The following is a 13,279-nucleotide window of genomic DNA, read 5'->3' as shown; positions in this document are numbered from 1 at the left end:
AGCTGGAATAATCTGGTCCTGGTCTGAATGTCAATTCTGAAAAGCTTTAAAGTATAATTCCCAAGGAGCATTCCTAGAATAGTTTATAGTGGTTTACAAATCTATTTATAAGTCTTCATAATCTCAATAAATTTCAGAACTGAAAGGGACCTCAAAAATCATTTAGTTTAACTCTCATTTTACAGATTTGATTAAATTGAGCTCCAGGAAATGTAAAAATTTGCCCAATTTTCTTACCCAATTAGTTAGTGATAGAACAGGGATAAGGTCAAGCAAGGTCTGGCCTCCTGGTTTACAAACCTATTATTTTTCTTCTGTCCCATGCTAACCTCCATTCTAAATCCACAACAAGTTCCTTTTCAAAAGTAGGCTGCTTATCATTGCTTTCCCACCTTTTCTTAGTTAAGTACAACAGCAGGTACAGGATTAAAGAGTTCTTTACTTTTATAGTTTTTCAAAATGTGAGAGGTTAAGTTTATTACTTTTATAGAATGTTTGCAGTAGATTCAAATAATGTATTTTAAGCAATAAAATGCTTAATTCTTAATGTTTAAATATAGTTGCCTTCTTTTAAGAGCGTATTGTTAAGTTGGAAGAATAACTGAATTTCTTTGTCTCTGTTTCTCTTATAAATCTATTACAGAGAAACTCTTGCTACTCAGTTGGATCTGGCAGAAACAAAAGCTGAGTCTGAGCAGTTGGCTCGAGGGCTTCTGGAAGAACAGTATTTTGAATTAACCCAAGAAAGCAAGAAAGCTGCTTCCAGAAATAGGCAAGAGATTACAGATAAAGATCACACTGTTAGTCGGGTAAGTGTGATTGTCAGGTAAGTTTTATGACTGAAATTTACCTAAATAAAAATAGGTCACATCTTTAAGTGTTAGGGTATGTGTGCATATGTATTTACTTTGACTTTACTTATACACAGTAGTCAGTCTGTACTTTTGTATAAAGCAGTTTACATAATCCAAAACCATTGTTAATGACTGTAATTCTTATTCAGTATAATGTGTTTTTTCTCTTTCTGGCTATAGATCTTAATATATTATATCTGAAGAAATGCTTAGGTCAAATTCATTTGTTGTATTCTCTTAATATATTGCAACTGATTTTGTGGCCAGAATTCTGTAAAACACAGAGAAACTTTTGGGATGAGAAATTCTTTATGGATATCTACAAATTAATTCTAGGAACCAGTCCTGAAATTATACTATTGTCTACATAGATCATAGGGATTGAAAGGGGAGTTAGATTTTTCTTCTTTTGAAGAAATCCTAGCTTTACCTCTAAGAAGTTACATGGTTTGGGCAATTTACTTTAACTTCCCTAAGCCTCAGATTCTTCATCTATAAAATAGAAGTAATACCAGGATGCCTGGTTGATTCATTCAGTAGAGCATTCGACTCTTAATCTTCAGGGTTGTGAGTTTGAGTCTCATGTTGGGAATAGAGAGTTTACTTGGGGAAAAAAAAATACTATCTATTCCACAAGATTCTTATAAGGTTAAATGAAATATATTTGAATTTAGTATGTCCACATATGTTAAACCAGAAACCAGGCATTTTTATAATATTGTCTAATTTATCCTGCAAAGTATTTTTTAAAGGATATTTTAAATGTGAGACTAGCAAAGTGAATGTGATTTAAACCTTTGTGTGTTTTGTTAAGCTTGAAGAATCGAACAGCATGTTAACCAAAGATAATGAATTATTAAGAAAAGAAAATGAAGAGCTAACTGATAAAATGAAGAGGGCAGAGGAAGGTATGTAAGGTTTTGTTTTGTTTTTAAATCATAATGTTTAATCAGAGGTAAATCTTGAGTGATTTATATTGTGTGTTAGGTTTTTGAAATATTTGTTTTCATAGGTTAAATAATTTCTATAGTCTTAAGAATTATCTTAGCAGAATTTAAATATTCTCATCCCCCAAAATTGTAAATATGTGAGGTGATGGATGTCTTAATTAACTCAATAAGAGAATCCTTTCATGTTGTGTACATATATCAAATCATCTTATTGTACAGATTAAATATCTTACTAATTTATATGTCAATTGTATCTTAAAGCTGAACAAAAAATTATTTTAATGAACTTATTAAAAGTGATGTAGTATATACTAATTTGAATAATTAAGAACATTGTTAATTTGGAACACAAATTTAATGTCATATAACACTATATAATTTGTTAACAGAATATAAATTGAAGAAGGAGGAGGAGATCAATAATCTTAAGGCTGCCTTTGAAAAGAATATCAATACAGAGAGAACCCTTAAAACGCAGGTATACATACTCTTTCAGCCTTTTCTATATGTTTATATTTGAATATCATATATTCAAAAGTTAATATTTGCTATTTGTGCACTTTTTCTTAAAACTTAGGTCATAAGGGCAGCCCCAGTGGCGCAGCGGTTTAACGCCGCTTGCAGCCCAGGGCGTGATCCTGGAGACCCTGGATCGAGTCCCACGTCAGGCTCTCTGCATGGAGCCTGCTTCTCCCTCTGCCTGTGTCTCTGCCTCTCTCTCTCTCTCTCTCTCTCTCTGTCTCTATGAAGAATAAATAAATAAATCTTAAAAAAAAAAAAAAAACAACAACTTTGGTCATAATATTCAAACTTTTCATTGGAACAAGTAATGTAATTTTCTTTCTTCGTTAAATATAAAACACTTCCTCAGGAAATTGGCTTTCAATTGAGTTAAAAAAGATGTGCTAAAGAGTACTATTCCATTTACATGGAATATAGTACTATTCATATATATATATATATGAATATATATAGTAGATATAGTATCTTCTATATATATAATATATAGTATTCTATATATGGTATATTCATATGGAATATAGTACTATTCATATAAATGGAATAGTACTCAACAGTAAAAAATGAAATCTTACCATTTGCAGCCACAGGGATGGAACTACAGTGTATTATGCTAAGGGAAATAAGTCAGACAAATACACTTATCTACTTGCCACTTATCTACTCTCCCTCCCAGCAGTTTTTCATGTTGCATCTAGATTAATCTTTCAAAAATGCACTTAATATCTGTTGAAAATCCTTCAGTGGAAATTTACTTACCTTTGCATACAGAGACCATGAAGAAAAAGATTGACCTTTATTACATAAAAATTCAACCATAATAAAAACCAAGAAATAGAAATTAAAGCAATAATGAAGTATCTTTTTGGCAAATGGGCACATTTTTTTTTTAAGATTTTATTCATTTATTCATGAGAGACACAGAGAGAGAGAGAGAGAGAGAGAGAGGCAGAGACATACGCAGAGGGCAGGCCCCATGCAAGGAGCCCGACATGGGACTCGATCCCGGGATTCCAGGATCACGCCCTGGGCTGAAGGCAGGCACCAAACCACTGAACCACCCAGGGATCCCAAAATGGGCACATTTAAATAAGATACAATACTTGTATTTGGTAAGAACATAGGAAAGTTTATTTGTAAAATATATGAGGGAGTAAACTATAAGAATAATTAGCAAACACATTTTAATGTGCATATTTATTTGACCCAGTAACTGCACATTTAGGAATTTATCCTATGTAAATAACTCCATAAATGCTCAAAAGAAATATATACAAATATAATTACAGCAACATTATTTTTAATAACAAAAAATTAACCCAACCACCCATCAGCATAGTATTGACAAATCATAATACATCTATGCAATGTAAAGGAGCCATTAAAAATAAATGAAATATATATATAATGACATGGGAAAATAATAGTTCCCATATTTGATACAGTTATCAAATTTAAAAAGCAAGTCTCAGCACAGAATGTACAGCATAGTTCCATTTTTTAATTTAAATGTATCTATAATCAGCTTATATACATAGGGAAAAGTTTAGAAAGATATACACCCAGCAGATTGAAAGAAGAGTCTTTAGTAGAGGTGCTCTTTGATGGGTGATACTACAAGGGCTTTTCACTTTCTTCATAATATATTTCTGGATTTGATTTTTCTTATAATGTTAGATTTACTATTAGGAAAACAATACCCATTATGAATCAATGAAATAAATTTTTACTGCATTAAAAAAGTTATGGGCTCCTCATCCTAGATAGGACCATATCCATGGAAATGATAGTGACTCAGATTTTTTTGTGTCTTAGTGGAAAAATCTTTGGGTTTGTTTTTTTTTTTTTAATATCATTGCAGAAAAAAATACCATGATTTATGTTTTAGTTTATGTAGCTTAACTTTACATGCTTTTAACACTTCTGATTTTGAATATATACAGAAGGGGTTAGCCTCAACTAACATTTGCATTTTCTCTTATATTCAAAAGGACCTCAGTATGGCCTAGTCTGCTACCCTGTCTGCTTACATTCCTACTTGTCCAAAGGAAAAATGTTATCTTGGGCCTTTTGTGCGGTTTGATCTGATTTTAATGCCATCCTTGGCTCTCCTTGACTCCTCTCTTTAATACTGTTTCTTCTTTGCTTATCCAACTCTTGCTTGTCTTTTTAAGAAACATGTAGACACATATGCAGGTATATCAGGAAGCCATCCTTGACCTCCCTAGTCTCAGTTAGGTACTGCTCCCATAGCACACTTGTTTGCCTCTTTTCTTTTTACTTACCACTCTGTACGTTATAGTACAGTATATTGCTTGTTTGGCTCCTCCACCAGAGTAGCATGCCTTTGGGGCATAACTATATTCTTTTTTTTTTTTTTTTTTTTTAAGATTTTTTGTATTATTAGAGAGAGAGGGATGGTCAGAGGGAAAGGGGAGAGAGAATCCCAAGCAGACTCCACGTTGAGTGCAGATCCTGATGCCAGGCTGGATTCTACAACCCTGAGCCGAAATCAAGAGTTAGAGGAGTAAATGGGTGACGGGCACTGGGGGTTATTCTGTATGTTAGTAAATTGAACACCAATAAAAATAAATTTAAAAAAATAAAAAGAGTTAGAGGCCCAACCAACTCTACTACCACCCAGGGGGCCCCTGTATATCTATTTTTGTATCTAGTGCCAATCAGAGTGCTTACATACAAATAACAAGTGCTGAATAATTGTTGAATGATAAATGGGTTTTGCAAGCCTGTTTGGTTCTTACATTTGAACAAGATGAAACAATAATAGGTACCCGTGCTACCGGTTACCATGTCCCACCCTTCATTAGGTTCTTATTCACACATACACAGACACACACACAGACACACATACTCGTGCTTCCTGATTTTGAAGAAAGAAATAGATTTTAGTGGAGATTTAAATTAGATGGCAATGATAGAGGTCTTTACTAATAATATTTTAATATTTTAATAGGCTGTTAACAAGTTGGCAGAAATAATGAATCGGAAAGATTTTAAAATTGATAGAAAGAAAGCTAACACACAGGATTTGAGAAAGAAAGAAAAGGAAAATCGAAAGCTCCAACTGGAACTCAACCAAGAAAGAGAGAAATTCAACCAGATGGTGGTGAAGCATCAGAAGGAACTGAATGACATGCAAGCGGTAAGGTTTATGTGTGTTTGTAGGATTCATTTCTTAATTTGTTATTGCTATTTATACCTATTATCTATTGATCCTAACTAGATTTTTTAGTATAAAAATGCATATTCAGGTTTATAGTCTTCATAACTTGATCATTATTACTCTAATATGAACCATGATCTTGAAAAACTAGAAATATACTGTTGCCTATTAACCCTGATAATTTGAGTAAAATTTTTTTTTTTTTAATAATTTGAGTAATTTTACCCATGAGCATTTACTTGATTAGAGAGGCTCGTTTGAGAGAAGCAGCCAAGGATTTGCTGCTTTGGCTTTAGATTGAAATTGAGATATGAGTAGGATAATATTAACTATAATTGAGATAAAAGATTTGAAGAATTATAGATTTTTTTGTTTTCTCTAATCAGGACTCACTTTTCAGAAATCAAATACCAATCTTAATTTTTTTGATATTTCCTGGCTTGTTAATAGCACAAAATTGAGAACATGGTCTCTGGACCTAGACTGCTTAGATAAAAGCACTATCATTTATGGTTTTACCATACTGAGAAGCTTTCTCTAGCTTTGAAACTGTTCCATTTGAGCCATAAGAGTATTTCCTAAAGTTTGAAGAGGTTTTTTCAAAGTTGGTTTTTGTTTTTTTGATGCTTTGTATCTATTTATTTATTTTACAGAGGGAGTGGGGCGAGAGAGAAAGAGAGAATCTTAAACAGGTTCCATCCCCAGCATAGAGCTTGATGCAGGCCTTGATCTCATGACCCTGAACCAAAATCAAGAGTTAGATGCTTAACCATCTAACTCAGATTCCATCCCCAGCATAGAGCTTGATGCAGGCCTTGATCTCATGACCTGAACCAAAATCAAGAGTTAGATGCTTAACCAATTGAGCTACCCAGATGCCCCAGCTGCTTTATATTTAAAAAGTAAAAACAAAAAGTTTGTTTAAAGCAAGGAGAAAAGGAAGTTACCTAAGCAATGTATTATTGAGGAAGAGAACTTGAATTTTTACAATTAAGTCAAAATCTGTGGTAGTGGGATATTTGGGTGGCTCGGTGGTTAAGCATCTGCCTTCCACTCAGGGTGTGATCCTGGAGTCCTGGGATTGAGTCCCACATCGGGCTCCCTGCATGGAGCCTGCTTCTCCCGATGCCTGTGTCTCAGCCTCTCTATTTCTGTGTCTCTCATGAATAAGTAAGTTAAATCTTAAAAAAAAATCTGTGGTAGTAAGCATTCATGAAATTTAGAGTAAGTTTTTAGTGATAGCAGTTTTAGATTCTTTATCACTTACAGCTCCATTAATTCTTAATTTCTTAATGTTGGAAATTTGATATTGATTTTTTTCTATTATCTTGTTATTTTTCAAAAACAGCAATTGGTAGAAGAATGTACGCATAAGAATGAGCTTCAGATGCAATTAGCTAGCAAAGAGAGTGATATTGAGCAACTGCGTGCCAAACTTTTGGACCTTTCCGATTCTACAAGTATTGCTAGTTTTCCTAGTGCTGATGAAACTGATGGAAACCTTCCAGGTAAGAATATTTCCATTACTTCATTCAGGTTGCTTAAATGTCATGGAAATTAGTTACTTCTTTCATTTAGCTTTCTACCCTTTGTCATTTTTTCCATGAATCCTTAAGAAATTTATGTTTCTGAATAGCCAAAGTCTGATTGTGTTTGCATTTTACAGAATAAAAGCAGTCAGAACAAATCTTAGGCTATTAAAATAAATCTGAGAGGCTCTACCTGAATAGAAATCTGAAGAGCTTTATGAACCTATGAACACCTAACTACATGGTAAAAGTTAAAGCTGCTGCTTTCACTGTTTAAAGAAAATAACATGTTTTCATGAATAGCAGCTCTTCAATATTTAATGTATTTTTTGTTTTATGTATTTTTGTGCAAAAACTAAAACCTGTACTTGGAACCACAGCCGCCTATATAGGGACCTTTCTTATGAAATAGTGATCATCTTTGGTCAGACTTTAAGTTTCAAATTTAGAGAAATATATAAAAGGAATTAAGAAATGCAGTGAGGGGGCAGAGTCAATTAAAGGCAAAAGTGAGTATCTAGGACTTCAGACTTTCTTCTGTCCTTTCTCCAGTAGAGAATCAATTAAAAATAAGCACCCATTCTTAGGTTGATTGTAGTGTAAGTTATAGTATATTTATATCTTTTTAACAGAGTGAGCAATACACATAGGGTCAATTTAGAAATGAATAGATTATAAATTTTTAAATGCATTGCATATTTTAAAGGTATAAATATTTATATACACATACACATCTGACCTATTACATATCCTTAGCTGAAGGTTTTGGAAGTTTTGTTTATATGGTCATAAACTTGAAAATCAATTTTAATTTGTGTATTTCCTTAATGTTTGAATAGAAAGATATTTATAAAGCAGCATATTTTAAAGAGATTCTTTTTTTTTTTTTAAGAGATTCTATTTTAACAGATACTGGGTTTTTTGAGAATTTGATATAAAAAATTTGATAGACTACTTAGAAAATATTATTTATTGCTCTCAAAGACAGAGGTGAATTTAACTCTTACTTGTATACCGTGTCATCACTGCCCTCTTTCTTTTGTGTTTTTGCTAGCCCCAGTCAGATATCTGAGAAGGGCAGGGAGTGAAATTTCTTATTACAATGGTCAAGGAATTCCTTTTGTTTTCCCATTATTGGTTCTCTGAAATCTCCTGCCTCTTGAGAATCCAATAGGTGCATGTCCTTTATCAGAGAATCACTTTGGATTTAACAAGAACCTTTAAAAAGTATAACTTTTAGGGGTGTTTGGCTTCATTCTTTCAATTGTTGAACTGAAAATTGTAGCTTAGAGTGCCTCTTCAAGCTATTTCTTAAGTTATTTATTAAAGGAATTCTTACTCCATTTAGTGGAAGTTAAATATCCTGACCAGGTTTTTTTGTCTTTATTTCACCCTTCCCTTTAACTTTGATTATAATGTCTTATTATGTATGCCTTGGCTTTCTTTGTATTAGGTTAAACATTTCAGAGACATTGTTGGTAAATATTATTTAGAAAAATTTAAATTGAATGAAGAGTTTAGGGGACATCTAAAGAGGAGGAGGGTAATGAGTTTTTTCTTCCATTCTGGCTCACTGAAGAAAACTAAACTCAAAGAATGATCAGATGGTTTGATTGGCAAACTTAAGTTGGGGGTCCATTTAGATTTCAGAATCCTGACCTAATAAATCCACATAGGAATCAATCAGCAAAGAAATTATAAAATGTTGCTCCTGGCTCCATTCTATTACTTAGAATAACAGTGTATTTTCAGAGACTTTGTTGCTAAGGTTTTCTAAGTTCAAACCAAGTGAGGGGAAAAAATGATACTGGTAGCCATTCTTCATTGCTATAAAAGGAGACCAGTTAGGTATCTCTTTCTCTTATTACTGTGCTCTTAGTCTTAAAACTTTACATTCATAGATCTCTATAGTGCTAACTTTCATACTGTAGTTAGAAAGTAACGGATAATCTATCAGTGGGGTTTTTTTTATCCTTTTTTGTGTCAGATATTTTGTTAATAAATTGAAAATCTATTCTAATTATGCCATTTACTAGATAGGTAAAAATGGATATTGGCAAATAAAGTTTAGGTTTTGCAATCATAGGAAGAACCGTTAAAGAATTTTGATAGTCGTTCTTTTTATTTTTTTTTTAAATCATTTATTTGAGAGAGAGAGGAAGAGCACAGCAGGGAGACTGGCAGAGGGAGGGGGAAAAGCAGGTTCCCTGCTGAGCAGGGAGCCCCACGCGGGGCTCAGTTCCAGGACCTTGGGATCATGACCTAAGCCAAAGGCAGGTGCTTAACCAACTGAACCACCCAGATGCCCTGGTAGTTGCTCTTAATTTAAGAAAGTTGCTTATGGGATCCCTGGGTGGCGCAGCGGTTTAGCGCCTGCCTTTGGCCCAGGGCGTGATCCTGGAGTCCCAGGATCAAGTCCCACATCGGGCTCCCTGCATGGAGCCTTCTTCTCCCTCTGCCTGTGTCTCTGCCTCTCTCTCTCTGTGTCTCTCATGAATAAATAAATAAAATCTTTAAAAAAAAAAAAGTTGCTTATGATTCAAGTATCTAAAATTTTTGAAGATAATGACTAATGATTAACTTAGTTTAGAAAATTAGTAAATTAAACTACAGGCTGGGACGCCTGGGTGGCTCAGCAGTTGGGTGTCTGCCTTTGTCTCAGGGCATGATCCCGGGGTACTGGGATTGAGTCCCACATTGGGCTCCCTGCATGGAGCCTTCTTCTCCCTCTGCCTATGTCTCTGCCTCTCTCTCAATCTCTCTCTCTCTCTCTCTCTCTCATGAATAAATAAATAAAATCTTTTTTAAAAATAAAAATAAACTACAGACTGAAAGGGGAGAACTTTGGATGGGATAGATTTACTCAACAGTTAAAGGCCTTTTGAAACATGGATCATATTTTTAGTTCAGTGAGATGTTTTTTTTTTTTTTTAAGATGGATTTATTTCTTTTAGGGGGAGAGAGCACAAGTGTGCATGTGGGCAGAGAGCAGGGGGAGGGACAGAGAGGGAGACAACCAGACTCCCCACGAGCAGGGAGATTGAGGTGGGGTTCAATCCCAGGACCCTGAGATTATGACTTGAGCTGAAACCAAGAGTCAGATGCTTAACCATCCAGGCGCCCCGAGATATATTACTTTTTAAGTAGTTGGATGGATGAACTGATAATATGATTTAGTTACAGATTTCATCATTCAATATAAAGATTCTCATTTAATTACTATATATCTAGAGCTAAGCCTCTGTAACGGTCTTAGTTGGCATTATGTCCTTAATGAGATGAAATCTCTAAGTTTCCCAATTCTAAAAAAGCTTAGAAAAAAATTATGTCGTATAATCTTTGAAGTTCTTAAAATCACTTTTATTCTCCTGATTCTTTCATGTCTTCATCCTCCTTTTTGTTCTGTAGCAGGTTGTGGCCTAGCTACTGTAAATACAGAAGTTACACTTGGGTTTAAGATTTGCTTATTTCCTCGATGACAAAAAGAGTAACATGATAACTGCCTCTCCTCCCTTGTTCTTACTCTTTCCTTCTTTTGGAACCATTGACCAATAATCTGAAAAGAATGTAGAAGTAGATGAAGCACCTAGGAAAAACACTGATATCAACACTCTATTAATATTCATTATCTCATGGATTAGCTGCATCATTCTCTCCGTCTATGTATTTTAAATCTGTAAATAGTGAATTTCTTAGTGTATCCAAGTATTTGAGTATATGAGAGCTTCTGAATGCCCAAATCTAATCAATAATTGGAGATAATGCATCTGAATTCTTGAGCATTGGTTAATTTCATTTTTATATCACTCCTGAATAAAAAAATTTTTGGATGGTTCCTTAGCTCTGTTTCTTTTTTTATTTTTATTTTATTTTTTTTTTAATTTTTATTTATTTATGATAGTCACAGAGAGAGAGAGAGAGGCAGAGACACAGGCAGAGGGAGAAGCAGGCTCCATGCACCAGGAGCCCGATGTGGGATTCGATCCCGGGTCTCCAGGATCACGCCCTGAGCCAAAGGCAGGCGCCAAACCGCTGCGCCACCCAGGGATCCCCTTAGATCCCCTTAGCTCTGTTTCTTAAGCAGTGTATGTTTACCCAAGTAAACTTCGGTAGTCTTCAGCAGTTAGCTTTGATGTGTAAACTGGCTGTATTGGATATTGACTTATATATATATAGTTAATCTCTATGTCTCTTATTTGGGTAAAGGAATCAATTGTTGATATTGTAATGAGATACATACCTACATTTTTTTGGTAAGTTAAAATCACTCTAAAAACCCGTAAGAGCTGGAGCCAAGTTGTTTTGTACTTTGTACATTTTTGTGTACCATATTATTTATGGTAATCTAGAGTTAGAAGTCCTCAACATTTGTTTATCTGGAGCTGATTTCTGTGTTTGTAGTACAGAAGATGAAATTTAAAACTTTCAGATTGCCATGTAGGTCATGGTTTTAAAGGAGGTATACATGTGTAAAAAATAGTATGTTACCTTGTTTCTAAGACAGGAAGTAAAGGAAAATAAAGTATTTCCTAAGTAAAGGAAATAGGTTAGTATATATTTTTTAATTTATCCCTAAGCTTTAGTTCATCTGTTTCTCTGAAGGGAGTTCACCAGGAAAAACTAAAATTCTCTCCTGTAACACCATTGTTTTAAATTGGCAGACTTACATATCCTGAACACCTTTTTTCAAGTTCCAAATTTCTTCATTTAAGAGCAAATATAAAATTAGGCTTATTTGAGTCATAAAATGTCTTTGACGTACAAAACTTCTCTAGGAAAACTGAAATGACAGATAAAGTCAAAACACAACAGTCATTGAAAATATATTAAAGAGAACACTGGTAGGTTAATCCAAACCTAGAACCATGAAGCATTAATACTTTTGGCATTTATTCTCATAGAGAAATAACTGGGGGATAGTAGTATTTGGGCATACACAGTTTTATATAAATGTCAAGATTTCAATGACTTTCACATCTTTTCTGTGAGGAATTACTGGTATTAAATGGAGGAGTAAGAGCTGCAATTTGGGGTGCACTAAAGGGAAACTTTCCTAGCAGTAACTTGTTGCTTTCGTAAGATAGAGTGTTTGTGAGTGATTAGGAACCTTCTGCATGTTATTTAATATGAAACTGCCCTTTGATTTTTAAATCATAACCATTATTTACAGAGGATGACTTTAACTGGCTAATGTGGAAAAAAATAGAATTGCAAAATAATCAGTTTTTTGTCAAGTACGTACCTACTCTGTATGTCAGATGTCTTGGGGCATATAAAAATAGTGTTAGGATATGGTCCTGATCTTTAAAAACTTCAAGGCATTACCTAAGGAGAAAAAATAATTATTGCTAAACTAAATAAGAGCACTAAGAAAAGAGTTAAGAGAAGAGGAAGATCATTTTACGCTGAGGTTACCATTATTTTCTCCACCTTAACAACTACAATTTAGATGAAGGGAAATAATAAAAGCAAAGGACGTTAGGTGCATGGAAGAAGTTGGAACAAGACAAATATTACTTCCAATTCAATTAGCTGCAAGGCTTTTTAGTTAAAGGATAGAGTAGCATTGTGTTCTAGGAACACAAGCTCAGAAATTAGCCTGCCAGGGTAAACTACAGGTTTGACAAATACTGATATATACCTTTGAGCAAGTCAGTTTACCTTCTAAGCCTTGGTGTCTTCATTTGCAAACGGAGAATGATAGTAAAAGCTATCCTGTCCTGTATTCATAGAAATATAATCTCATATATTCATGGGATAATACATAGGTTAGATGTGAGATATTACTTGGAAAGCACATATCAAACCATAAATGTTCAGTAAATGTTACCTATAATTATGATGACTCTAAGGCAGATGTTTAACAGTCTTTAAGTTATGTGGAGAAGGGCATTATATATTCCCATTAAGGTCATGATTTGAGCATTATACTTGAAAATTGGCTAGTTTTCTGTTTTTTTTGTGTTTCAAATATGAGATAGAGAAAACAATTAAATGCTCTTATCTCTAACTTGATGTAAAATAATCATTTCTAACAGAATCCTTTTTTCTCCAGATATTTCTAATAAACATTAATTATTTTTAAAAAGTAACTATTTATTTTGAAATGCCTTGATTGAATTCATTAAGGAATTTCTGGTATTCACAAACTTGTTAAAATATTAGCAGCTGACCAACTCAATTTTATGTTCTTTTGCTGTTTTTTAAATTCTGGTGTAACATACTTAAAAGACTTCATTTATA

At 33.8% G+C, this 13,279-nt stretch overlaps 1 protein-coding gene across 3 annotated transcripts in view; it reads left to right on the top strand.

The window, feature by feature from the left end:
* ROCK1 (Rho associated coiled-coil containing protein kinase 1) overlaps positions 1-13,279 on the top strand; it is a 138,793-nt gene that overhangs the window by 116,031 nt on the left and 9,483 nt on the right. For all 3 annotated transcript variants that reach the window (XM_077900212.1, XM_077900211.1, XM_077900210.1), the window contains exons 23-27: positions 644-809; positions 1,669-1,762; positions 2,194-2,282; positions 5,298-5,486; positions 6,856-7,015. In XM_077900212.1, coding sequence (XP_077756338.1) covers positions 644-809; positions 1,669-1,762; positions 2,194-2,282; positions 5,298-5,486; positions 6,856-7,015 — 698 coding nt within the window. The remainder of the gene's footprint in view (positions 1-643; positions 810-1,668; positions 1,763-2,193; positions 2,283-5,297; positions 5,487-6,855; positions 7,016-13,279) is intronic.

This window comes from Canis aureus, chromosome 6, assembly GCF_053574225.1.
Source record: "Canis aureus isolate CA01 chromosome 6, VMU_Caureus_v.1.0, whole genome shotgun sequence".
NCBI classification, from domain to species: Eukaryota; Metazoa; Chordata; class Mammalia; order Carnivora; family Canidae; genus Canis; species Canis aureus.
Note: the sequence above shows the minus strand (reverse complement) of the source record. Positions and strands in the feature narration are given on the sequence as shown.